The 26,803-nt window shown below is 31.8% G+C and overlaps 1 protein-coding gene across 2 annotated transcripts; it reads left to right on the plus strand.

The window, feature by feature from the left end:
- On the plus strand, positions 1 to 13,502 carry LOC105328059 (uncharacterized). 2 transcript variants are annotated; one of them, XM_066071387.1, is made up of 16 exons: positions 1 to 19; positions 147 to 293; positions 2,276 to 2,406; positions 2,693 to 2,822; positions 3,329 to 3,397; positions 4,471 to 4,586; positions 6,860 to 6,944; positions 7,058 to 7,312; positions 8,225 to 8,319; positions 8,849 to 8,965; positions 10,713 to 10,773; positions 10,964 to 11,074; positions 11,371 to 11,435; positions 12,015 to 12,086; positions 12,346 to 12,515; positions 12,788 to 13,502. In XM_066071387.1, the coding sequence occupies exons 2-16, from the start codon at positions 147 to 149 to the stop codon at positions 12,901 to 12,903; spliced, it is 1,740 nt and encodes a 579-aa protein (XP_065927459.1). In that variant the 5' UTR covers positions 1 to 19; the 3' UTR covers positions 12,904 to 13,502. The 2 variants fall into 2 exon arrangements, with proteins under 2 accessions (XP_065927459.1, XP_034334547.2); XM_034478656.2 differs by lacking the exon at positions 1 to 19 and having other exon boundaries at positions 43 to 293.
- The last annotated feature ends 13,301 nt before the right edge of the window (positions 13,503 to 26,803 follow it).

Genomic DNA, 26,803 nt, shown 5'->3' on the forward strand with positions numbered 1-26,803 from the left:
TATTTTCGTTTTTAGCAAGGTAAGAGGGTTCATAGTCTGTAACTTGTTGTCCTGTGTATCTTGTTTAACTGTTGGATATGGTTTTTCAATTATTTAGAAAAATACCTTTCAAGTTCATCTCTCGCACGTTTCATTCATTTCAAAAGATGGCGGACAGCGATGTACGAGCCCTCTGTGACGAGTTCTGGCAGTGGAGAATGCGGCAGAGCCCCGAGTTTGCATCATTCTGTGGGGATCAGCGGTACTCGCATCTGTTAGATGAGATCGATACGAAAGCTTTTCTCAGTTTTGAGGTATCATATCTTTTATAATGAAAGTCTGCCCCGCCGTCACAAACTTAATGTCTTTGAAGTTCATCAAGTCAATACTAATCTGACAGTCTCAACTTGACTCAAGTCTGAGTTTGACCTCAAATCTATACACTTTTGTTTGGAGGATCTGACTGAGTTGAGAACTGAGTAGAGTGATTTGAAATATTTGTGATGTAGGCGGCTGGCCTACAGAGATATCAGATGTAGAAAAGCCAATGGAAGGAAACTACACTTACTTGTGTACTGGCGTGCGACCCATAAAAAAAAAAAGTTATAAACTATTTCTTGTGTTTTTCTGAGAGAAAATAGTAGTATCTGTATAAATATGTAAAAATATTGTTCTTATATCATTGCACAAATCAGTATTTTACAAAATACACGCCATCAGGTCATCAGGACATTATACATATCAGGTCATTATACAGTCCCCCAGTACTGGCCGAGTACCATTTCTTGCCAGTGCATTGTAACATCATTTTTCATATTATAATTTTATGTGTTGGTAAAATGACGTAACAGCTAGTGCAATGGCGAGAAATGGTACTCATCGGCAAGAACTGATCGCACGTCAGTAGTGCAATAAGCCCCAAATAATAATTTTTTAATAAATCAAGAAGTATCAATTGCTTAATACAAATTTCTTGCTGCCATGAGAGATAGCATTGAACATTAATTTATAAACCAATCTTATCTTATAAACCAATCACCCCATCCAATCTAATTAGGACCCCTGTAATTCTAGTCAGGAGCTCTACCACTGAGCTACCCAGGCCAATATCCACAGTCCATACAGCACTAACTACTACTGTAACAGTCCTCTCTCTTTGACCATAAAGACCCAACACGAGAGTGCACCTTTAATTTCAGGATATATTATAATCTAATGCCTGAACAAGGCAGGCCACGTACGGCATCATTTGAAGTAGGAATTAAAGGATTGCTATAAAAACAATATTTACACCTAATGTAATATTTGTTTATATAAGTTTCCATTTTGCCTTAATTCATCTTAGAGTTTACTAAGGCAAAATGGGAATGCTAAATTTTACAGTTATTTATTAAGGCAAAATGGGACTATAAAACCCTTTTGTATGAACAGAGTTAATATCCCTTAATTTGAAAAAAATCCACCAGGGGGGCGCATTAGCATCTATCCTCCAATTTGAGATTTAAAAAACCTATTCTCCAATAACGGAGGTTGGTTGCCTGCAGACCTGATAAAGGGGAAAACTTAAATTTGAACGATAAACCTGATAGAAATAACGCATGAGAAAAGTAGGATTAAGGCACGATAGAACACATGCATGATATGATAGGATAGTTACACAATAGGACAGAACAGGATTGTTAAAAGTTACATCACAGATATTGTAACAAGCAAATAAAAAAATTATATATGTAGACAAAGTTTGTACTTACTGTTCAGTGGATGTAAACACAAAAATTGGCACAATTAAGCTTTAATTGTTTTCAAAACAAGAAAATGCTAGGCTTGTATCTCTCTTACAGCTTGACAGCCGACATCCCAATTTCAGTTACAAATTCGAAATACTTTAATAAAGCATTATTTTCAACAAAATAGGGAAAAAAAGTTAACTCAAATCATGACCATGAATGTTCCATCAAAATTATGAATCAAACTGCACTGTATTAAATATCCGATAAAGAACCTGACAATTTGACCAGGGGCTATACAATGATCATTGTGACTATACATACATGTATATGACATCCCGTTAGCTAATAAAAATTCACACAGAAATAATGATTTTTGCAATGCACAGAATAATTTCAATCAGTTACTCTTTTCTCTCTTTTATTTTTACCAATTTGATAATTTTTGACAAAACTTAGCTCATCAAGTGCACTATAGGCCCATACACATTTAATGATCGAATTTATTGTAGTTTAAGATAAAAATTTAATCAGATGATATTTTTTTTTTTTTTTTTTCATTTTTATAGTCAGATGTCTGCAAGCTTTTGAAAAAAGCAGAAAATATACAAGTGAACAATTTATCAAGCTGTTGCAAGACTGACTTGCTTCTTATGAAGGATCAACTGCAGACATTTCAAAAGGGAATGACATATAAGGGGTAAGTAATATGAGATAGTTTGATAATGCATGTACATGTATGTATGAAAATGATCATCACGTACATCTTGCGGTCAATATAAGGTTTGATAAACTGTCTTTTAAACATTGTTTTGTGTGTGCATCATACTCATATTTTATGTGTATGCATATTATAAAAATCAATTTTTTAAAATATATGTAAATGGATGAAATTGAATAATTTAATGATGTTAAATTGCATTTCTATTAATTGTCAAAACAGATTTGATCATAACACTGCTTTGTTTGTTATGTGATTCTCTCAGTTGGTACTTTCCAATCAACTTTATGGAAGGCTTGCATGCTGATGTTCCTAAGGTTATAAGCATGAGCCCAGCTAATACAGAGGAAGACTTCAGAAATCTGAATAAAAGAATTGAATGTTATGGGAAAAAGGTAAGAACTATCTTATATGTATCTGTCAAAACAGGTTTCTGTTTTATTGGTATAGTGTTTAAGCCATCCTGTTTGGAATTGCCACCTGGACGTTTCCAGACCCAGGAGGGAGGGAGGGATTGTTTTTTATTTTTCAAATTTTGAAGTTTTATGGATCAAAAATTGGTTACAAAATATATGAAAACTACATTTTAAAGATATGCAAGGGGTGGGGGAGGGGGGGATGTTGATGAGGTGGGAGGCAGTTCCAAATTCCAAACAATAAAGGGGATGGGGATGTGTCTCATATTACATGAAGATGATATGTTTTGAGACTGCATGCAGGATATTATTAGATTTTTTATTTCAAATAATTAATTATCATATGATATTTTTCAAACAACATGAGAAAGAGAAAAATCTTTTTTGCTCTTTTACATATAATATGTATTACTTAATGATATGGAAACATTTAGTTTAGAAAATCTGAACATATTTTTTTTTTTACATGTACTTCATCTTTTCAGGCAAAAAGTTGTATACAGATTTTAAAGGAAGGTGTTGAAAATGGCTATGTTAATCACCGATACTCTGTAGTAAGTTACAATGCAAAGTGTATACGGCATGGAATTGCAATATAATCGGTCAGGATTTGAATTAATTCACTTAATTAATAAATAAAAGTTTCCAATTATTGGTAACAACTAATTGTAAAATCATAAGAAGAATTAAACTTTTAAATTTGAATTATATTAAAAATATAAGATAAAATTTCAAGAATTTGTATTATTTGCATGCATATACTTATACATGACTTTAGATCATACCAGCTACCGGTAAATAGTTATGAGATTGTTTTTTTTAAAGTACTTAATGACATCTACTTAGTATGAATAGAAGAACACAAGTTTTCCTTTTTAGAGGAATGGTCGGCATGATGTCATCGGGTAGCTTCATGTTGAAAAAAAAAATGATAAATAGGATATAGTGCACTGTTTTGTTGATTTCCAAAATAGGAAGGAATAAAAAAAAATTATTTCGTAGTTGGCGATGTGTATTTCTGATTGAAATTGTTATTAATGTAATAAAAATATAATTTGAATTAATATGTAACCGACAGTTTATAAAGGTTTTAATTTCCAGGCAAACTCAATAAAGTATTGCTTTTAAATTTGTACAAGTAATTAAAGATTTACACAAAGCTGTCAGTGCATGGTAGACAAAGAAAAGTGAGGCACAATGTGAGGGCAGAAATTTACATCTGTACCTTTGCGGCATGCCTCATACAGACACAACTGTGCTGAAGCCGAACACGAAAACCTTTACCAATAAATTTATAAATAGATTGAAACATTTTCACAAACAAGTTAAACATTAATGGAGAAGTTAAGCATGTGCAATGATAAATGTACAACTTTAATATTTATGTCTAGTAGATGCCGATGTTGGGTAAAAGATCAATTGCTTATTTAAAGTAAGCTAAATTACATTTGGCAGATTAACAATTAAATTGATTTGTTTAAAATCAGACTTCAAGCATGTAAACGAAACAGTTTTTGTCCTTTATATGTTTTACTGTACAGCAGTAAATAAATTTCATATACAAGAAATTCTACCATGGTTTATTAAAGAAAAATAGAATTTACATATCTTTATTCGATATTTTTAGGAAATAGTACCAGATCAAATAAACGAGATGATCAGTGCTGACCTTACCCCAGAAAAAGATGCCTTTCTTTCTCCTTACAAGAAGTGTCCAACAGGGAATATAGAATCCACAATATGGTAAAAGCATGTCTTAAATGTTAAAGCATTGAGTCAGTTTAATTTTTTTTTTTTACAATATTTATTGAATATTGAGATAGATATGGAATATATACTGACCCTTTCCTTTCTCCTTTTGAAATGCCCCCATAGAAAGAGTAATTTGCTTTGCAAATGTTGGTCAAAGAAAAAATATACAGTCAAACTTCATTCTCGAACTACATGTAGATGGAACTGTTTAAAAACTTAAAATACAAGATATCCAAGTATTTGAGATATCGAGGGTAAAATACTTAAAAAATTAGTGATTGGGACTTATAAATCACTTCGACATATCCATTGTATTCGTGATCTCAGTGTTAGAAATATTGAAGTTCAACAGTTTTTGTCTGGACTTATTATTTGCTATTGACTCATCAGTCTCAGATTTTCGATTTCAAAACTGGATTACCATTCTTGGTTCACAAGTCAGAAGGTTAATAATTCACCAAGATTATCTCAATGTATTGTGACTCTTTACAACTGTGAAATACATGTATCGACAGCATATGACCAGAAGACCAATTGTTGTCTTACTGTGGTTTCATCAATATTTGTTGAATATCAATTTTTCGTGGATTTCGTTGTTAAGTTTATCCATGAAAATAAATGTTCATTGAAGTGACGTCATTTCTAATAACAGTTTGTATTGATAGGGTCATTAGCCACGAATTTACGTATCCTTGAAACTGTGACTTTCACTTTATCCACGAAAATTGATACCCATGAATATTAATGAAACCACAGTACATGTATTATATATACTTTGCAAAGCATGTGTTTACAGTCTTCAATCTTACTGTTGAATAGGTGAGTGAAGGCTTTATATGTTTTATTCTATGCAAATGAGCTACTAGAACTATATATATATTAAGATTATACAGCTTTAGATAACCAATGTATTTTATTGAGTTCTCCTTATGCGCTAATAATATGATAAATCTAGGAGCAAACAGTCACTACTTCATATTGTGACATCATCATTTACAACTCAGAAAACAAAACAACAAGAAAAATGGCTTTGGTGCTTTGGCATATTCTACTTGATTTTAAAGAAATTAATGTGGTTTTACACAGCCAATAGTATCCCAATCGTAGATGATGTAAGTGCAATATTGTTGATTAGTCAATCATTATGACTTTATTCATCATGAATTTATGATAGAAAATTGAAGCAAAATACAAAGATTAGTACACGTATATCTGATTGCTGTTAATATAAAACTTTATAATTTAGGATTTTTGTGTTAATTGTATGAATCATCTTTCCCTCATTTGTTTCTTATGTATCAAAATTTTCTGTGAATGTTAATGGCTTGCCCTTGAGCTAAGATGACATCTTATGACTTTTACATTCACTGCATGTCATGTCCTACGGATGTCATCAGGTTGCAAATTTAAACATATTAACTTCATTTGGGTAAAAGTCAAGGATATATGTAAACTATTTTCATACTTTAATTATTAAAAATGTGATTTGGCTGAAGCTGAATGATAAGCTATTGGATTTTAAAATCAAATTTACTCACTTTTATATCAAGTCTAAGTGCATAGTTTTGTACATTGCTTTAACTCACCTGCGTGATATGAAAGTTTTCTAGGTTTAATGCTATACCCATATCAGATGTTGTCTAACCTATATCTTTAAGAAAATAGGTATGCTCTGTTTATTTAAAAAAAGAATGGGTAGGGGTTTGTCGGTGATTTTGCAAGATACACATATATGTACAGTACCGATCAGACCCAACCTAACACCAAAGTAAACCCCAACTAAACCCCGGGTTTACTTTTGGGGTTTACTTGGGGTTTACTCTGGGTTTACTTTTTGAAAATTTGGGTCCACTCGGGGTTTACTTTGGGTTTACTTGGGGTTTACTTTGGGTTTACTTTGAAATTCCTTTTGAGGTCAACTGCATGCACTGAAGTGTGAAGCAGACTAGTATTTTATCTTACCATCCTACTGCCTGTAATTGCTTCCCTTTGTATATTCCGAATACACAGTTAGCGTCTGCTTTCAGGGGTATACTTCTGACTGGGTTTACTCTCTGTGTCCACTCTGGGTTTACTTTGGGTTTACTCTGGGTTTACTCTGGGTCCACTCTAGTAAACCCGAAGTAAACCCAGAGCAAACCCAGGAAGTAAACCCAGGGTTTAGTTGGGGTTTACTTTCTGTTAGGTTGTGTCTGATCGGTACTGTACATAGCTATCAAATATTAAAATGCTGTATAGAGGTTCTACCTTCTTCTTTCTTTTAGGGATAAACTCTTGGAGGAAGCCAAAGACATAGTCAGATCATGTGTGAGACCAAGCTTTAAAGAGCTGGCCGAATACATAAAAAATGTACTTAGTTTCACTAAATTTTGATCAATTTGACCATTTTTCACCTATAAGCCTTATCTCACACTCTGCTCATAGTGCCTAATGTACGAAGATTATTTTGGTTATGTTTTCAGGACTATATGAAACACACCCGCCCAAGTATTGCTCACAGCTCCCTCCCCAATGGCCAGGCCCTGTATCAAGCCTGTCTGGATTTCCATCTCTCCCTCTCAATGACCCCAAAGGAGGTGTTTGACCTTGGGCAGGCAGAGGTAGAGAGGATCACCCAGGCAATGAGGAAAATTGCCAGAGAGGAGGGATATGGAGACAATATAGCCAAGTTCAAGGAAGCGCTTGGGAAAAGAGAAGAATTTTTCTTTAAAACTCCTGTATGTTTATTTCTGTGATAAGTTTTGTCATTTAACAAGACCTGATGATCTTGCCTTTTATAAAGATCATATTTTTATTACCACCAAACATTGAAGAGTTTAATGAATTGCAAAAGAGTATGGATCGAAATAATGCAAAATCAATGCTAACAACTAACAATATTTTGGCAGAAAATGATTTTTCAACAAGTAAACATTGATATAATTAAGTGCATTTCTCTAAGTACATAATTATGTACATATATGCATTGTATGGATGAAAATGATGTAGTAGAATTTTATGTTTCTGCCAAAATTGTGGATAGAAAGCACAGCCAAATGTTGTACATTTACAATAATGCAAGTGATTTTTACAATATTAATTAATCTAATATTTTAATTTGGATCTGTCAGACTGAGTAAAATCCACTTTAGTGTGTGAATAATTGTATTGTCCATACTTTGATCATACAACCATTTTAAAGTTATGCTACAAATCATTGAAAAACATAAGTAAAAAAAATAAAAAGCATTTTCTGAATCAACATATATACACCCAGCATACATACTGAAAACAGGGAAAGATTTGCTTCCATTTTAAACAACTCCTTTTGCCCTCTTTTCAGCGGGAGAATGTAAGACTGGGTGAATTTGTATGTCTTTGATTATCTCTCTTTAAACAAAACAGTACAGTCTGGGGCAAAACTGTTTGGAAGACTCAGTGAAGATATCTCTGGGTGAAAATAACCCTGTATACAGTAAAGACCAAAAAAGACTGTTAATTGTTTTATGTTTATCAGTGAGAAAATTTGAGTAATGGTAATTACTCTAGATTTTTGTGATAGATAACTACACAAAATTTAATGATATAGATTTATTTAAGCTGTTTATTAAAGGTACACATGTTGATGTACAGGTTACTTTTATTTATAGGAAGATCTTTTGGAATATGTCAACCACATCTGTCGAGAGGAAATCCAACCTAAATTACCTATGTTATTTAAAGAATTTCCAAGCTCTAAACTAAGGTAAATTTGACAAACAATACCTGATATCCAGAAGTATCAAATATACATTATATGTTGAAGTCATATTTCATTATAAAATACATGTAACAATCATTATAAGTTTTTTCCTCTTTCATGTAGCGAAACTATTAAATCTCCTTTTTCATGTTTGTTGCCTTAATTCGAATTTACACCCCTTTTTTTGCTTAGCTGTTATAAATTATTTCTGTAAAAGGTGCCTATATAGAGCCCTGCTTTTAGTATTTTCAGTACTTTGATTTATTCTCATAGTTTCCTTGTTGTTTAAACGCTTTTAGATAATGAAATAGAGAAACCAGTAATTCACCAAAACTTGAATTGTTCAAAGACATGAAACATATGATAGCAGAAGAATGTGTTAAACCTCCCTGAAAATTTTATTCTTATATCATTATATTCAAATGAGCTTTGTCAAATTTAAAAAAGAAAGTTTCTAAACAACTGTTTTTCACTTTAAGAAGGCTTGATGGCTGTGCATTAGTAATCTCTACTCCATTTCTGTCTTCTTGAGAATTGAACAGACCCCTCCTCCGATGGCCAGTGGTCCTGCCGCATTTTACTTCAGTGGTTCTCCGGACGGATCCAGACCTGGAGTATACTTCATCCGGACAACAAACCTGAAAGGAAGGTCTGGAGGAGTTAAGATAAATTATTTATTGATTAATGAGTATATTTGTAGGTTTATATGTAGTGCTGAAGTTTTTCTGTTAAAGTTAGGCAGTCAAGTATGTATGGTGTATGATTTATCATGTATGCAGATAAGGTAATTTTAGTTTGACACAATAAATAAAGTTTTAGCTGTGGTTTCACACAAAAGGACTGTTAAGGTGGCTCTATACACCCACAGTTTATTCCAATTTTCAATAGAAGACCACAAAACATATACTTATCAAATATTAAAATGACGATAGGGATAGTATAGGTATTTTTAAAGAATTTTTTAATGTTTTTTCGTGTTTTTGTAAAATATTTTTTAAAAAGACAGCTATCAACAAATTGAGAGAAATTATTTTGTCATATGATGGATATTTCCTTCGGACACATAAAAAAAAATATAACACTTCTTAACATTCAAAAATGTTATTATTGCAATTTTTTTTAGTATTTCCCCAAAACATATTTTTTCATATTTTCTTACTCTGTTGACAAATCATCTGAAAAAGTTGCTTGATGTTATAAGAAAATGTATTTTAATAAATGTGAAATAAAAAATTGAATGAAAACAATTGCAAATTTACACAAAAAATATTTTAAATTTTATTTGGTATGAAAGTTCCTCATGTAAGGGTTATCGTTCCTAAGTCCCAAGGCCCAAACACCTTGGGGACTTTTCATTTCTGAGTTGAAGAAAATTTCCGAAATATAATGTTGGAATGATAAATACATGCATATTTCATTATAGACTTTGCCCTGTATAAGTGAATATATTCGCTTTAGTGCAAAACTAAGTCAAATAAATAAAGGGGAACATTGACTAGGCTAATAGGATTTATGTATCCCAACTTGAGAGAAATTCAAAGCAACCCTCTCATCCCCGTTAGGTGTCGATATTAATGTGCATTAAAGTATATTATAATTGAAATATTTTCACCTGTTTAGAATTTTCTTTCACGGTATTCAACCAAAAAATACGTTTTAGAAATTTTTGGAAAGTTAAAAAATTTATTGTTCTCGATGGGAATCGAACTCATGACCTACTGATTTGTAGTGAACTCACTAACCCACTGCGCAACGGTGTAACATATCGATGATGCTAAAGAAACTCTTTAAAAATTTATACTTTATTTTATTGTTTATTTCGATAAATAATACCACACAACGTGAAGGTGTCACATACCACATTACTTGTAAGTGATGAATTTTCCAATTATCAAATTAAATCTATCCATTTAACAAATTTTTCAAAATAGCGGTTCCCATACAATTCACCTCAGTTTAAATCAGCCAGTACCGGAAATGCATGTTTCCAGATTAACTTTTTTGCATACTGCGTCATCAAAAAGTGGTGTATAGAGCCACCTTAAACACACCTGTATATATTATCCCAGAGATAATAACATGGTGATTTTCTATAGCCATTTTAGATCCCTCCCCTATTCTCATACAGATACATTTATTACAAATGTTTTCCCCACTTGACATGTATTTTTTCTGAATCATGTGTCTGAACCTTTTTTATTAGTTGATATACAATAAAATATGTTCAAATAATATCAATCAATTTTTATGGCCACTCCCTTTAAAAAACAAGCAATTCATATTGCCTAGATAAGGAATAAATTCATTTCCTAATCAAGATACAAATTGTATTTTTAAAGCACTTCCTAATGATATTATGATAAGAAAAAGTCCCATATTTATTGATATAATTACAGTCCAAAGTATGAACTGATGGCCCTGAGTTTGCATGAAGGGGAGCCAGGCCACCATTTTCAGGTAATCAATAAATTGAGTGTAAACTTTAAAAAAAATTAAGTAATGTCCCACAATCACGATAAATACGCACAATATTAATTCCACCAACCTCAGTGAATGCATTTACACATCCACAAAAACCAATCCATTTTTATGATTTAGAGATCAATTCATTATTAATACTTCTTTTAACCAAATAAATTAAATGCAGACAATGACTTCAATGGAGATGAAGGACATCCATGCCTTCAGGAGAGCTCAGGAAGACATGAACTATGCATGGGTGCCCTCTAGATTTCCTTTGTATACTGCATATCTAGAGGTATGTTAGAGAATTTCAAAGTAATGTAATAATTCAATCCACATTGTCTTTAAATGATTAGACAACTAATGTATAAACTGACTTTTGTAAACTTATGTCTATGTATTGCTTTGTAATATGATATCTGTAAATAACTTTAAAATTTGATTTAGTACATAGCCTCTGCTTTTTGTAATGCAGATCAGGAATATTGAATGTAGTATATTCTTATCCAGGTTTTGAATCTTACTTTCCGTTTACATATGTTTTCTGGTATATCAAGCATGTGAATTAAGTGTGATATATTATTAATGTAGGGATGGGGTTTGTATTGTGAGTATCTTGGAGAAGAACTTGGAATGTACAAAGACAATTACTCTTTGTAAGTACATGTTTTTGCAGTCATGTAATTGAGTGTACTGGTGGTGTTAATATATTTTTCTAAATGCCATTGACTCTTTAAGCCAGTGACTAAAAATCCAAGTAAGCGCATATGATAAAAAGTTTGTTAACATATTATCTACTCATGGAAATTTAGCACATAAACTGATTATAAACAGTTATAATACGTATAAGTACCTTTACTTTAATTGTAAATTGTCTGACCCCTTGTGCACGGCTCTGGTTTCAAAGCAAGGCTCTTAAGTCATATAGTAAATGCTGACCAATCCTTTAAATATGTTTTATACCATGGGATATTGCATATGAACTAAACATTGTCAGTGATAATTTATAGGCTTAAATGTCTCTGTTGAAAAAGTCATATTCATTGCTCTATAATTCAGGAGGGAAAGGATTGTGATCTTTCTTGATTGTTTAGAGAATGTGTTATTTGATTTTAAAACATTATACATCTTTACAACTTATAGTCTGTCCCAAGATATTTATTGTTCTTTCCTCATAATTGCACAGGGTTGTCCATTGGGCTTTTCTTTCCATTTTGCAATATTCATTTTTACAGATTTGGAAGATACTGTATGGAGATAATGAGAGCATCACGGCTAGTGGTGGACACAGGAATGCATGCTTTTGGGTAGGCTCTCATTTCGTTGGACTTGAGTTTACCCTAAAAGAAAAATAAATTGATTTTAGTTGAAAAACATTTTTACAATTTATCAAGTCAATAACAACACACAAAAAGTCCATTTTTATAGAACAGAACACAATGAAGATTAACACTATTACAGTACAAATGTACCTACATATTCCAATTGATTGTATTATAATATCAAAAGTACCTCTTTATTCAGAATCGTAGCATATATCGTTATATTTTCCTCTATCTGTTATAGCTGGTCCTATGAAAAAGCTCTTAACTTCTTGGAAGAGAAAACTTTTTTGGATAGAAAATCCCTGGAGATGGAGTGTAAGCGATACATAACCATACCAGGGCAGGCGTGCGCCTACAAAGTGGGGGAAATCAAGATCAAGCAGCTCAGACAAAAAGCCACGGAAGCATTAGGTATTTATATATAAATGGCATTGATTAATTGTTTATGTTCAGTCATATCCGGTATTTGGAATAAGTTTTTTGTGGATAATTTTCAAAAAGTAAAAACCATATCTGGAGATGTTTCAGCGAAGCAATCTTTCAAAATGAAAATTACTTTTTTGCTACTACATGTGCATGTATGTGATGGCTGAAGGTCTCTAGATGTACTATATAGTGTAATGTATTTGACTTGTTCAGAAATATTTGTACATATTCTTATAGAATATTTGTTTTAATTTTAGGGGACCAATTTGATATTAGGGATTTTCATTCTGTGATATTGAAATGTGGGGCTGGACCAATGAGTTTTCTGGAACAAGAAGTTGACGAGTACATTAGCCAGAAACTAATAAAATAATGACATTTAATTTAATACATCATTATTATATTCAATTATGCTAGTCTGATGCTGTTGAAGGAATTTATCTCATTTCATTGAATATGTCTCTTGGGAATTTTTTGTTTGAAATAGATTTTTTAACATACTTTGTCTTTGGTCGTTTAATTAGTTAAAATAAATTGATTAAAGTATAAACTGGATTAAACAGTTAACAGTTTGTTCACAATAAAAAGGAGGAATATTTTGATTTGAAAATACCAGAAATGAATTATATGATTGTGTTAATGGTTTCAAAAAGCTACCATCAGAGTTTTCTTGAAAGGCCGCTATTAAATGTTTACCTTGAACGTACCTTGGGTCTTGTTATGATACAAGTTAAAGCAATTATTATACTGGTTGATGCATGTTCATTTTATTTGACAAGTATTGATGATGTATTTGTTAATTTTAGAAAGTTTTATGTTAAAGAGACAGTACGGCGCATCTTATCAAAAAACCGACTTGAAAAATTTCCCGATCGGGTTCGGTATTTTTTGTACTTTTCATAAATGTACAAACTTTCAGAAAATTACAAATTTCTCCATTTGTCCATGAAATAAATCTAATTATTTTTCAAACATATTTTCATTTACTTTTCCAACTTCAAATTTTAGAAAGTGTCTTATGTGCTACAGAACTTGCATACATTGTCGGTATAAGCTTGTGTTTAAGAAGTAATTAAAATTAATGTCTCATAATGTTTATTCTGTGTTTATACAGCACGACATACTGCCCCTGACAACAGGTACATTTCTATTTTTGTTCAGGTGTGAACCCCTCACATCCCCAAGAACAAATATACTAAATGAAAAGAAAAGACCCAACGGTGAATGAAAAAGTAGTTGAAAGCAATTAATTAGCTTTAAATAAACCCAGGGTAACTGTAGTGCCAAGTAATTTTCTAAATTATAATGTATTTGAAAGTATTTATTTACCTTTTAAAGAAATTGACCAAACCCTACATTACTGCCAAGTGGTATATTCACAGGCATTTAAGGCAAATTTTCATCAAAGTCCATACATGTCAAATGATTGTCTAGCTAGAGAGTAAAGACCACTTTGGTATGTGGTGTATTTCACCTGGCAGGTGAGCTATTTACATGTTAAAAAAATCCTGGGGGAAAATACTAATTCATTATGAAAATAGTTATTTTTGTAGGAGTGATACAAACTTCCTATTTCTCATAAAATTCTATTTCAATTTCTTTTATGTTTAATAGAGGTTTTATTCACACTGGTGGTGTCTTTTATACTCAATTTAATACCCAAACGTATGATACATACAATATACGTGTAATTCAGTTATTATTGTCCAATATATCTTGAGAGCTACATGTATATAACGTTTTGCGATTCACCGGTGAGATTTGTGCAGAGGTCCGCACCGATAACATACAATCACAGCTATGCTAACGATTGCATAGATACATATATTTGATGAAAATCATTCTTTAAAAGTAATTTAAGAACAAATATCAATTTTCTTCTTTAAATAAATAATTTTATGGCCAGAAAAGAGAGGTTTTCTGAAGGATTTTCATAAAAAGAGGAGAAAAGTGATTTGAATAAACACGGATCAATTAGACTAACTCATACAGATTACAAAATTAAAGCATTCATTTCTGCACGAAAATTACACACTTTTATTTAAAATAGGTAATGAAAATACATTCATAGGTATCAATGCTCCTTTTTTCTAGATCACGTTTGTGATAATATAAAGATTATGACAAAGGGAATCTTTTTATATGATTTTGAAAAGGCTTTCGATTCAGTGAATTGGAATTTTTTATTTAAAACACTTAATAAATTCATTTTGGGGAAAACTTTTAAAATAGAAAATGGAAATATTTTTAATATCAAAGTCCAATATTCAGATTAAGAATAAGGCACCGATTTCAAAAATAAGCAAAATGAAATAATCATTACATTGTTGGTTCATCTTACATACTTACGATTTGTTCTCTGACACCATGTGTCTCTTGGGCTTACCATCCATTGAGTTGCTGTATTGTTAATCTCTCATTTTCTAATTGCTGTCTGAGCATTTCTAACTCCATACTTTGATTTCGAAGTTCTTCTGTTGCTGATTGTTAAATTCTGCTTCTAAGAAGCACACTCGGTTTTGTAGCACTTGTAAAGTAGAACTATCATTTTCAGACTTTATTTTCAGATGTTCTATCTGTGTTGTTTGCTGTTTGAGGTTTTCAAGTTCACCAGTCAGGTTTAAAGGTATTTCATCATCCCTGCCATATCAAAATTATTGCTAGTAAGGCCGTGAATTGAATCATTTGAACTTTTAGAGTTCATGTAACAATAATCCTTCAGTTTTTCTATTTAAACGAAGGAAAAGCAAAAGGACAAATTTAAAGTAATGTATGTTTCGAAATCCCATTCTGAAATGTACTGTGTACTGTTATCTAAAAGTCGACAATAGATCCTGGAGCGTCGTTTTTTTTTTTAAATTCCTGTAAATGAAGGAATTTCGACTTATACATGCATACTTGCAAAGTCACACCAAGATAATTATAGTCATAAGATAATGGGAATGTTGTATAATTAATACACTGCGACTCCATTAAAAAGCTCACAGAAGAGTAATAAGAGTTACAAAATGCGATATTAACCAGCTACATTAGAGCGTTGCATAGAAAAAAACATGAATCCCGTTCATAATGCTTTCAAAGGACAGTGTAGATAAAAACCATATGATCAGAGCAGAAGCTCTGGTTAGATTAGTGTCAGAGATCTTTTGTGTGAAACATTTTTAATCGGTATTTGTTTAAAAAAAATGACCAATTAAAACAAAAACAAAAAGAAAACCACTATTAACGATTTTTTGTAATAAATTTTCCGTTGAATTATATACAGTCATGTATTATGCATATTACACAATTTGAGCTTAATTTTTTAAAATTGTTAAATGGCTAACTAAGGTATTTTTAATGATTTTTAAAATGTCAGTTGTCAAGATACAAAGTTTACAATTCTAGATCTTTGTTTACACTTACATTGTTTGTTGCTCGATTGAAAACGTTGTATGAAGAACAAATATGGATGTGAATAACACCAGAAACGTTTTTCTTGCGTTTAAATACAGTATTAGTAACTCGTATAAAAATGAATTAGATCAAGCTCTACTAATATTGCATCCATGTTTTAAATAATCACAAGGCCTGAGCAATTTTTACGTATTAAAGAATTGTGAGTACGTTATCTTGCTAATTATTTTCAACTTTAAATTTAGAATTTGAATTTTGATTACCTATAAGTACTACCTATTTAATACAATGAAAATGCTAATATAGAGTTTGAAATTGTTTGGGTCAATTCGTGACTGTGGCGAAATAAAATTTTAATCAAAATAATATAAAATAATAAGACAATCTGTAAGGTATTTGTTTTACATGCTCAGTGTAATAAACTAAAACAATTGAGTGTGATTGAATACAAAACTTTCAGAATGCATGGGTAGTTGAACAGTGCGAATCTGGCACAGTAGGCAATGAATAAATTGTACCATGTCTTTTGTAAGTGTTATTGTAAAAATCTATTATATCAAGAATGATATCAACATACTATAATTAATATTTTGTTACAGAAACAAACACATTCATGATAAATTATTTACCTTAACAGTATCGTAATTTTTCAAGAACAAGATATGGACCTTTAATAAAGAATATCAGACGCTTAAAGAATTATGATCTTAACAATCTATACATAACATGTTGTACCTTTAATTTAATGTAATTAACTGCTATTCAATTTCATGTACTTAAGTTTTATTTTATTTCATAAATTGTACCTTTAAATTTGTTTTAATGACCCCGTTAATGAGATAAAGGGCCAATCTCTTAAACCTCCCTTCTCAGATATGTAGAAAAAGGTAAAGAAGTTTTAATTTCTTGCTGGACTAAATGTGTATAAAACCAAAAAGACCTCTCACTTAATATTAGCAAAAAGGTTTTGGCCCCTATAGTTAGGCTTCGAGAGGGGCATATAAGCTTTTAATTTAAGCTCTATATTGAATATTTCCTAACATGTTACAGAAGCAAAATGTTCACTCTACAATTATATTTACCTGAACAGTATAATGATTTTCATATGTTACGTTATTTCTGATTTTCAAGGTCAATAGACAAAACCGTTGATTTTCAATATGATGAGGTCTCCATGTTCATGGAATTTTGTGAATCTGGCCTGATGCAAATACAACTATCATTGGTTTTTCCTATTGTAAGAAATTCCTATCCAAAAGGTTGTTTAAAAACCATTCTGATGGTCGGATTCTTAATACGCAACATATTGTCTGCTAATATTTCGGGTATCCTGTTAAATAAGCTGCTTGTTTTTATACATTGGTTGTTTATTGATAAAGTCCTCAATTTCCAGGATCTAAGACATATATTTATTGACATGGTTTCCCCTGCTTGTTGATATACTTAACCACTGTCGTATTATTTGACCTTATTAACACCTTTTAATTCCTAAACATTAACGTTAAGTTACAATTCGTTCTTGGATCAGCTTTGTTTACGTTTACATAAAAGAGTTAACACAAGATTTTCAACGCATTCTCATGACGTTGTCATTGGGTCATGTGTTTGCCTATACCTTAAATGGGCATGGTCACGTTTTTGGTCAAACATTATTTTTCAGATTCTAGATTTTAGAATGATTCAGTAAGGCATTTTTAATAGGCAACCAAAAGTTTAGTATCGTTCTTCGACTTATAAGTAAGTAACAAAGCTTATAACTCTTGAATGTTGAAGTCAAATTTCAGTTTAGATCTAAAATGAATGTGTTAAACGTTTTTAACTGTTTATTCATGCCTAAAATGAATAGAAAGATAGACAAATCAAATATAAAAAGATTTTTAACCGGTGTAACGAAGAATTTTGACCCGGGTTGAAAATTGACCCGGGGGTCATTTCTCCACGTTGAATAATGAGACGAAAGGTGTTGAATAAAGACCCTAATCCGTTGAAAATTGACCCGCATCGTGGAATTTTGATCATGAAACCGGTTCAAAATTCAACAGCAAAGAAGCACAAAATAAGGAATCAATATTATAACTTGAGTTTATTTAATTAAAAATAATCAGTTTATACATATTTATTCTTTATATTTATATGTTTCAAGGGGGTGGGGGGGGGGGTTAAAAATGAAACTTTATAAATGAATATTTTTTAATTTACATATTATCCCTTTAAATATGTAATAACTATTTTATTCATACATGTAATAAACTTTTCGCGTATATTTGCTGTTTTGAGTGATATCTATATATTTCTTAAAAAAATATATGTTTTTTGAGAATATTTGTATATGTCACAGGATTAATTATTTTAGTTAATTAGTATTCATATTTGCGTTCACTTATTTCATCATTCCATGTTTCTATTTCCCATTGTTCATTTGTTTACATTCACACCACTTCATTCATTCATACAATCATTCATAGTATGATAGTAGTACGAGAGGTCATGTGGTTACGTTTGGCGGATGGATCAGTGAATGAATGGGTGTGTTAGACTGGTTTTTCGGGTTTAAGTGAGTGAGTGCGCATGTCCGTTTGCATTATCGAATTTTTAGCACGAACTTTGATTTAATATCACGACGCCACCCAAGACAGACGGTTGAATTATTAAGCTTCATAGCTTGTCAACCCGACTATTATCTTAGTTGACATTGCTGTTATACTTGGTGAGTTATTTTAATCAAATATGTGTAATTTAAATATCATTTAACTAAAGATAAATTTAATGAGTGAATGTAGAGAATGAGAGTGTTTTAGTAATATTTTATTGTATATTATAGATCACCTAGCTGTACTTGAGGAAACCATTTATTCGATATACAAATACAACAATAAATATTCAGCGTCATTTCCACAAAAGGCCTTGGAGTTCTTAATTGTTCCCAAATGTAGCCCAGAATATTATATATCAGCTACCCCTTGACATGTACATAATTACACGTTAAAATATTCAATGCAGTTAAACTCCATTTTTTAAATTCGCTGGAGAAGTGTACAAATGTAAATATTTAAAAAATTACAATACATCATATTGTTTAATTTTGGTTTTACGTTCACCCCGTAAATTGAAACTTTGATATTGTTCATTGTATATTTTCTGGGTGTGTGCAAATACAAAATTTAGAGTATGTCATATTGAGATTTTTGTGCTCGCACCCACTCAGTTTGTTAAAACTGTGATTATCTGAATTTTGTATTCACACCTATCCAGCCAATAACAGTGTACAAAATGATGATATGCTAACATGTACTCTTTCATGAATAATGCTGTAGTAACTATATCTTGAAAGCCTTTTTTTTTAATTTTATTTGTTACGTAGTTACTAGGGTAACTAAATATCATCAAATCGCTGATTTTTTTTTAGGCATAAACAATTCTGCTTCATGGAATCTGTAGCAAGTTAGCAACCTAATTTTTGTACAGGGTGACAATAAAATAATTTTGCTTTAATAGTTTCTAAATTGCTTAGATTACAAAAATTTATCATTAATACTAACAGTAATTGTTTTCGTCAATAAATAGGTAAATTGCATTTTTTGAATAGAAATATGTAGAAGAAGATCATACAGCAGCGTTGGAGTAGATGGTTGACCTTCCTATCACAGCCACCTACATTATTAATTCAAATTAATCGTATTTTATTGAACGGAATGTTCAAATTATTGAATGGATTGGATAAGAGTCATAGCCTATGTAAACCCTTTCAAACGTACAAAGTCAAGAAGAAATTATATGTAGTCATAAGAATATAGTATTACAAGTTTACAGAATATTATTGATATTATGTGCATATAAGACAGGGGATATTTGAATATTAAATAATTATCTGAATATTTATCATATATGATTGTACGACATATTGTTGGTAGACATGTTGACTCACACCTACATTAACAAACCTATCACCTTCATTTATACCTGCAGGGATACAAACATAAGAATGACATTTTCATGATCCAGCCCATTTGAAAAGAACAGTAAATAAAAGGGGACTATATATTAAGTAAATATACATGTATAATACTTAAATAGGTTTAAACCGTGTAACCTAAGAGAATCAAAAACGCTTTGGAGCTCTAATATAAATATAGACAAGGGAAACAATTTTACAATTTTATCTATATGAAAAATCAGAACTACCATAAAGTATATAGTTCATATAAAAAGGTACACTAATGTCATTAAGTTGTTTAAAAAGTTCGTCTCTTTGTTGAGTATATCTTGGATATCCAGGGGGAAAATCACATTTCCTTCAGATGCAGACCTACACTATAAACATCGACTCCCATCAGTTTAAAAAATCCTTAAAGTAAGCTTTACTAGCTTTATTCCGTAATTGACGTAAAATAATATTTCCTATTGCCTTAACTGAAATTTTTGTAAGCTTTAGGTAGATTTTGTTTTTTAAGTTTTGACTTAAACAAAGATGAAGTTGATGAAATTTCTTTCCTGCATGAAGATTATTCCATAATTTACATGTAGACGGAGCAAAGCTTTTGTAATAAGTATATAGTGGTAGATAGTAAAAAAGCTAATTCGACCTAAGATTATATGTATGTTCAGTTAGAAAATATGATTGAATTCAATTTAACATATCTTGTAGTGCTAAACCAATTATAATCTTGGAGAATATAATTAGTTTATGTTTATCCCTTCGAGATTGTAAGGTTTCCAAATTAAGCTCACAATATAAAATTATTTTAGAAGAATTAACTCTGATCCCTTTCACTGTCCTGGTTGCTTCAATTTGTACATGTTTAAGCAAATCGGATTTTCCTTGATACAGCTGCTCCAAACAACATCACCATATTCCAGTCTAGGTCTGATAAAAGCCGAATTTTAACAAGTGTTTATCAATCAATTGTATGCTTGAGTAATCTTAATATATTCTTTTTGCATGCCTTTTCATGTATACCATTAATATAATTAGATCAACCATCCTCCGACTGTATATTTAGATGAAAACCTACTTTTTTTTTAAAAAATTGATAACATTTTTGCTGTATGCTATATGTTTACGTCAGTTGCCTGTGTTTCTAATTTACTGGTAATTAATGGAATTGAAAACTCACTGATAGTTCTAAATAAATTGCATTTTTTTTTTTAAAAACTATGACTCTGCATATGCAGAAAATTGGATGGTGCTTCAATAAAGTTAATCCGACAAGTTTATGAAACATTATTGTTAAGTATATATGTATAATACAGTATACATAAAAAAAGATAAAAAAAAAAATGATAACCATTCATTTATTTTTTTGTCATGGATGCTGACTTCTCCAAATTAAGCATAGGTATCTGTCATTATATCCTTTTGTCTTGATATAAATATATATACCCTTTACCCAATAAAACAGTATAGAGGTTATATTTTCAATTATTAGAAAATACAACGCCAGGTGCTTGTCGAATAGAGCTCTGTTGAATTGCCTTAAAAGTGACAATAACGGGCAATACATTTGTTAGTTATATTTATCAGAGATTATGACAAGTTAAAACTTAAAATTCTGTCACATGAGGGAATGAAAACCATGTCATCTATGTCAAAAAGTATTCTAGCCCTACTCGCCTGTTCCATTCCGAAGCAAACGGTTATTTTCTTAGCTTTATTTACATAGTATAGTAATAATAAATGGATATCATATTTTTAGTCTCAAAATTAAATGATTAATTGGACCTATCAACCTAAAAGAAATTAGCCCGTCCGCATATATATCGGACAGTATGAACATTTTAAAACTAAAACTTTCAAATATGTGCATGATTGTACATTTAAACTGTGTAGAGTAAGTTCCAGTTCAGATCAAAACTCTGAGGTTGGGGTCAATTCTCAACAGGATCAATTTTCAACGTGTCGATGTCTTCAGAGTTTAGAAAAATCTTTCTCATACCGTTGAAAAATGACCCCGGGTATAAATTTCACGATTTTGGTCTCAATTTTCAACGTTGAAAAATGACCCCCCGGGTCAATATTCAACGTTGAAAAATGACCCCCGGGTCATTTTTCAACCCGGCTCAATATTCTTCGTTACACCGGCTATATCATAGGCGTCGGAACCGGGGGGGCTAGGGGGGGCTTAGCCCCCCCCACTTTTTTTGCAAAGTTATACCTAACCATTAGAAACATAGCATGATAGAGGGTTCAGCCCCCCCACTTTTTCTCGCAGGAAAGACTATTGTTCCTAAATTACCTTGAAAGATTGAGAGGTTAGATTCAGAAGCATACTACACCCCCCCCCCCCCCCCACGGATTAGGAATTTCATGATTTTGGGAAAAAAAATTTGGGTAAGTAAATTTTTTTTTTGGAAGTATAGGTATACTCCCCCCCCCCCCCCCCCCCCCCCCCACGGATTAGGATTTCCATGATTTTGGGAATTACTTTTTTTCTCAATATTTCTGAGGATTAGTCTAGCCCCCCCACTTTCAATTTGCTTCCGACGCCTATGTATATTGAACTTATGTAAACAAAAACAGAGCACGAGCCTTGTTTACATGATAAAGAATTGTTAGCCCTGTGTCTTGCTTATAACTCTACGACTGACTCTCAAAATTTATTTGATCATTAGAAATATATTTCTTATTTTAAAAGCATTGTACAGTACAGCTCACGAGTATCCCGACACCCACCGTGTAAAAAACACGGTGGAAAACGGTCTGTGTCGCACCGTGTACACGGTGTGACACCGTGTATGTGTATTGGAAAATTCAAGAAAAAGCACCGTGTCGCACCGTGGCCGCCTGTGTAACTCCGTGGCCACTGTGTTACTCCGTGGATATCGTTACCTGAGACTTAAAAGCATTGTACATGTATTAAAAATATACCCGCATTTCATAAAATAATTTTCAACTTTATTTCCGTATAGCTCGTAATGGCCTCGTGATTTCACATGAAAAAATCACTCGTGCGATGTACGGAAGCTGATCAGATACACAACATTGTCTTTCATCTTGGGTTCTATACACAACAGGTGTCATTGGAATTTACAACTAACTGTGTGTATATTTGGACGTCTGAACAGGTGTACTCGAGATGCCGTTATTCACACCTTTCCGCGAACACCTGTTTGGTAACTCATCACAACCCGTCGTGTGTATGGTCTGAATATATCTTACTTCTACTTTGTTAGTTCAATGGTTTTTCCTAATCTCTAACAAACAAAAAAATTGTCTGTAGATATGTACACAAACAACTACACGTAAGAGTATCGGCGCGTGGATCCGGGGAACAATTCAGCAACTCTATAAAATTAATGCGGGAATTTCACAAAGTATTAACTTGCGATAAGAAATTATTTACAGTACCGGGTACACATACATGTATGTACAAAAAAACCCTGATTGATTAAAAAGATGAATGAGATAATACCGGTAACTTTTTGCAAGCATTTAGAATAAACACAACTTTATTGATGTGAAAAAGCGTCGAAATTGTAACGAAAAATATTATTACATCGTGAACTTTACAAACGTTTAGTCGTTGTGCTGAAATCGTTATTAAAACCATGGATCTAAAATAAATGAATTAAATTCATACAAATATAACTCTTAGACTTATAATTCTAAAATGATTGCACAAAAATACACACTTTCACACACAGAGAGAGAGAGAGAGAGAGAGAGAGAGAGAGAGAGAGAGAGAGATTTTACAACGTAATATTCCAACCCTCATGCATGCAGTATAAGAATGAAGAAACTTAACATTTCAAACACTGAATACTTCATTGTTAAACATTTTCTATTTTGCGGACTTAACAAAACAACAGAACGACATTTTTTCCAGATCATGGAAGGAGCACGTGGTTTATCTCGCGGGCTGATTTGATTGACAGGGATAGCACGTGGATCCTGACTGCATATATTCTATCGCAATTTTAGGGAAAAGGGTTCAATATAATGGAAACTATAAATCTAACTTATTACACTGAATTACAAGTAAAATGTACTTAAATTAAACTCATACTGGTACTCTCTCTCTCTCTCTCTCTCTCTCTCTCTCTTTCTCTCTCTCTCTCTCCTATGACGATCATTAAACAACCAAACAGTAATTATTGCAATAGTGAGTAGTTTCTTGAAACACAAATAATTTCTAAACTCAAGTTGCTATAAAGACGAAATAAAAAATTATCAAGTACCGATCCACGGATTCTTAGCGCTATGAATATATGTACCGTGCAGTACTACATGGACAAGTACATCACACATATGTATAAAAGAAAGAAAATTTGAACATATATATGATATAAAGCTGTATAATTATATTATTTAGAGAAACTACATTTGTTTTCAACAACCCGTTAGATTTGTTATCGTTAAATAGAGTATAAGTGAGAAAAGATCACAGTTATGGTTCTATGCACTATTGAAACTGCCAAACTACAGTAACTACGATTACTACTACGTTTAAAAACGGACTGAAACAAAAACTTATGGAACCGTTTATTTGAATTTTAAAAAGGAAAAGAAAGTGTTAGTGTTTTAATTGATCAAACCCTTATGTGGGCGATATTGATTTTTAATATTAACAAAAAATCAACCGTGTCAATCGCATACGTCTGAAAATTGCGTGCATAAAAATTTTATTTATTTCTATTTCTTTGTCTTTTTCTTTGATTCTCTTGCGTACATCAATAAATATTTTATTCTTTATAAGTTTTATTCCTAAATCCTCCTTTTTTCACAGGTAAATACCGCGTGTTACACCGTGTTATTGTCCGCGTTGCATCGCGTTGCACCGTGTCGCACCGTGTTTTTTCTCGTTCCGTGGCCGTAACAGAGAACAATAGATCAAAGGTACCGACACTTCCACGCTCAGCGTGGACTTTCAAACACGGTGGTCGGTGTTTTTGTCGGGATACTCGTGAGCTGTACTGTATATAGTAAAAACAGAAAAATAGAATTCGACCAGAATCGTTACCCTGCCCCTTTAAGATGTGGTGCCCACGAAGCGAGATACCAATACACTGGTGATTGAAAGGTTAAAAGGTATACACCCTATAATTTGCGTCAATTAAGAATGGTGTCGAAAATGCACATTTTTGTTAACTTATATTAGTTAACATTGTGCTGTAAATTACAACTATTTATATTATTATAAAATGTATATAGGGCTAAATATAATGAAATTTACTCTAAAGCGCTTAAGATAAAATGAGTGTATAAATTACAATTACATTTTACATGATTAAGATAGACAATAAACAAGGCATAAAACATAAGGATTACATTTCTTTAAAATCTAATATCAGGAGTCCTATACACAGATATCAATAAAATGGATAACAATGCTGAATTAAATCTTGTTACAAAGATGTACAATTATAACCAATAAAAATATGTATTTTCTTGTCAGGATAGTAATGCCTCCTTATGAAAAGCAATCAATAACGTCACATCGACAACAAAATTTAGACTGATATACAAAAACGTTTGGTGGGTCAACCCCATTATAATCGCTGTATTGCTTCAAGAGGGAAATCATTCAATTTCTCCCGTAAAGCATATATTGATCGTATATATGAATACGACCAAACAAATACAAAACCTAAGTATGTGAGAGTGTGAGGGACGTACATTAATATACGTGGCTGAAACAAAGACGTAGATGTGTTTTCCCCGAAGGGTTTTTTAAGGTACTAGTACTTCTAAGTAAATGTATCTTGAATGAAAAACGTATTACACTTTTGATATATGATGATATTTCAAATCAACAGATATTATAAGCATATAGTTGACGGATGTGTAATTTAGCAGGCAGTAACAACCACCAGAAGCGAGTTCAGCAGAACGGGTTCTCGCGAATGCTTGCCAACATTTCCTATATCTGTAACACAAATGCTGGAGAGCGCTCGCGAGCATTCGCTCTGCTGAACACCCTTCTGATTTTAAGCGGAAATGCGCAATGAGGTTAGATTTGCTCTTCGTCAACATGCATGAAAAGGCATCGAATTCCTAATTGCAAAATATACGAATTTCTTTGTAATTAGAATGACTTGTTCTGCAATAATTAGTGGAGAATGTTACATGCATTTCATTGAACTTGAAATGTTTCTCAATTGACGCAATTTTATTTAATACCAAAACAATTCGTGTTTTATGGCGTGTATAGCTTTAACTACACACTTGGTACATGCTTCAAATGGGAATTTAAACCATGTGATTATATTCGTTTATCTACATTAATTCGCTTGAGTTAATTTTCATGAGACCAAGCTTGTTTTATTTAGTTCAAAAGAAAGGCAATTTTCTCATTTAGATAGGATACGCTTTTTTTTTATCTCATATATAGTTATTAAATATTCAGAAGAGACAGTTGATATTTGTTTATAAATTCTTAATTGTACATCTGTCTTTTGTAAAGATTCAAGGAATGGGACTATTTGGTCTGCCTTTAGAGTCAATAGCATTCTCTTGCTGCTTTTTAGATTATATATTCTCGTTTTTATGAGAAGTTTTTGTGTAATTTTCTGTTTTAAGTTCTGTTTGTAGTTTTTTTTTGCATTAACCTATACAGTAGGATATGTTCACATCTTATAATTCACTGATATTTTATATACTGGTACTGTACCAGTTATCGGCTTAACTGAGAGTTTGGGTTTATAGCACGCGGCAACTGTTTCTGTTGCGAAAAAAGAAAAGTAAGTTTGCTTGAAAACTTTCTTAAATATGTTTTATACATGAGCTTAAACGATCATTGTTTACCGCTGATTTACATCTTTGCAATTTTAGCTGTGGGGGAAGTGACGTAATAAGTTAAAAAAAGATCATTACCTCTTTGTGATACGTTATTATATCCGTTCTTTGATTTGACATATAATATCAATTCATATAACATGTA

The sequence above is a fragment of the Magallana gigas genome, chromosome 9 (genome assembly GCF_963853765.1).
Source record: "Magallana gigas chromosome 9, xbMagGiga1.1, whole genome shotgun sequence".
Classification (NCBI taxonomy): Eukaryota; Metazoa; Mollusca; class Bivalvia; order Ostreida; family Ostreidae; genus Magallana; species Magallana gigas.

Bases quoted from the DNA above. Each gene is read 5' to 3' on its own strand.
- LOC105328059 (XM_034478656.2), top strand. From the start codon at position 78: ATGGTTTTTCAATTATTTAGAAAAATACCTTTCAAGTTCATCTCTCGC. The intron at 8,320-8,848 runs GTAAATTTGACA...TGTCTTCTTGAG, and splicing joins TTTCCAAGCTCTAAACTAAG to AATTGAACAGACCCCTCCTC. The intron at 11,075-11,370 runs GTATGTTAGAGA...TTATTAATGTAG, and splicing joins TGTATACTGCATATCTAGAG to GGATGGGGTTTGTATTGTGA.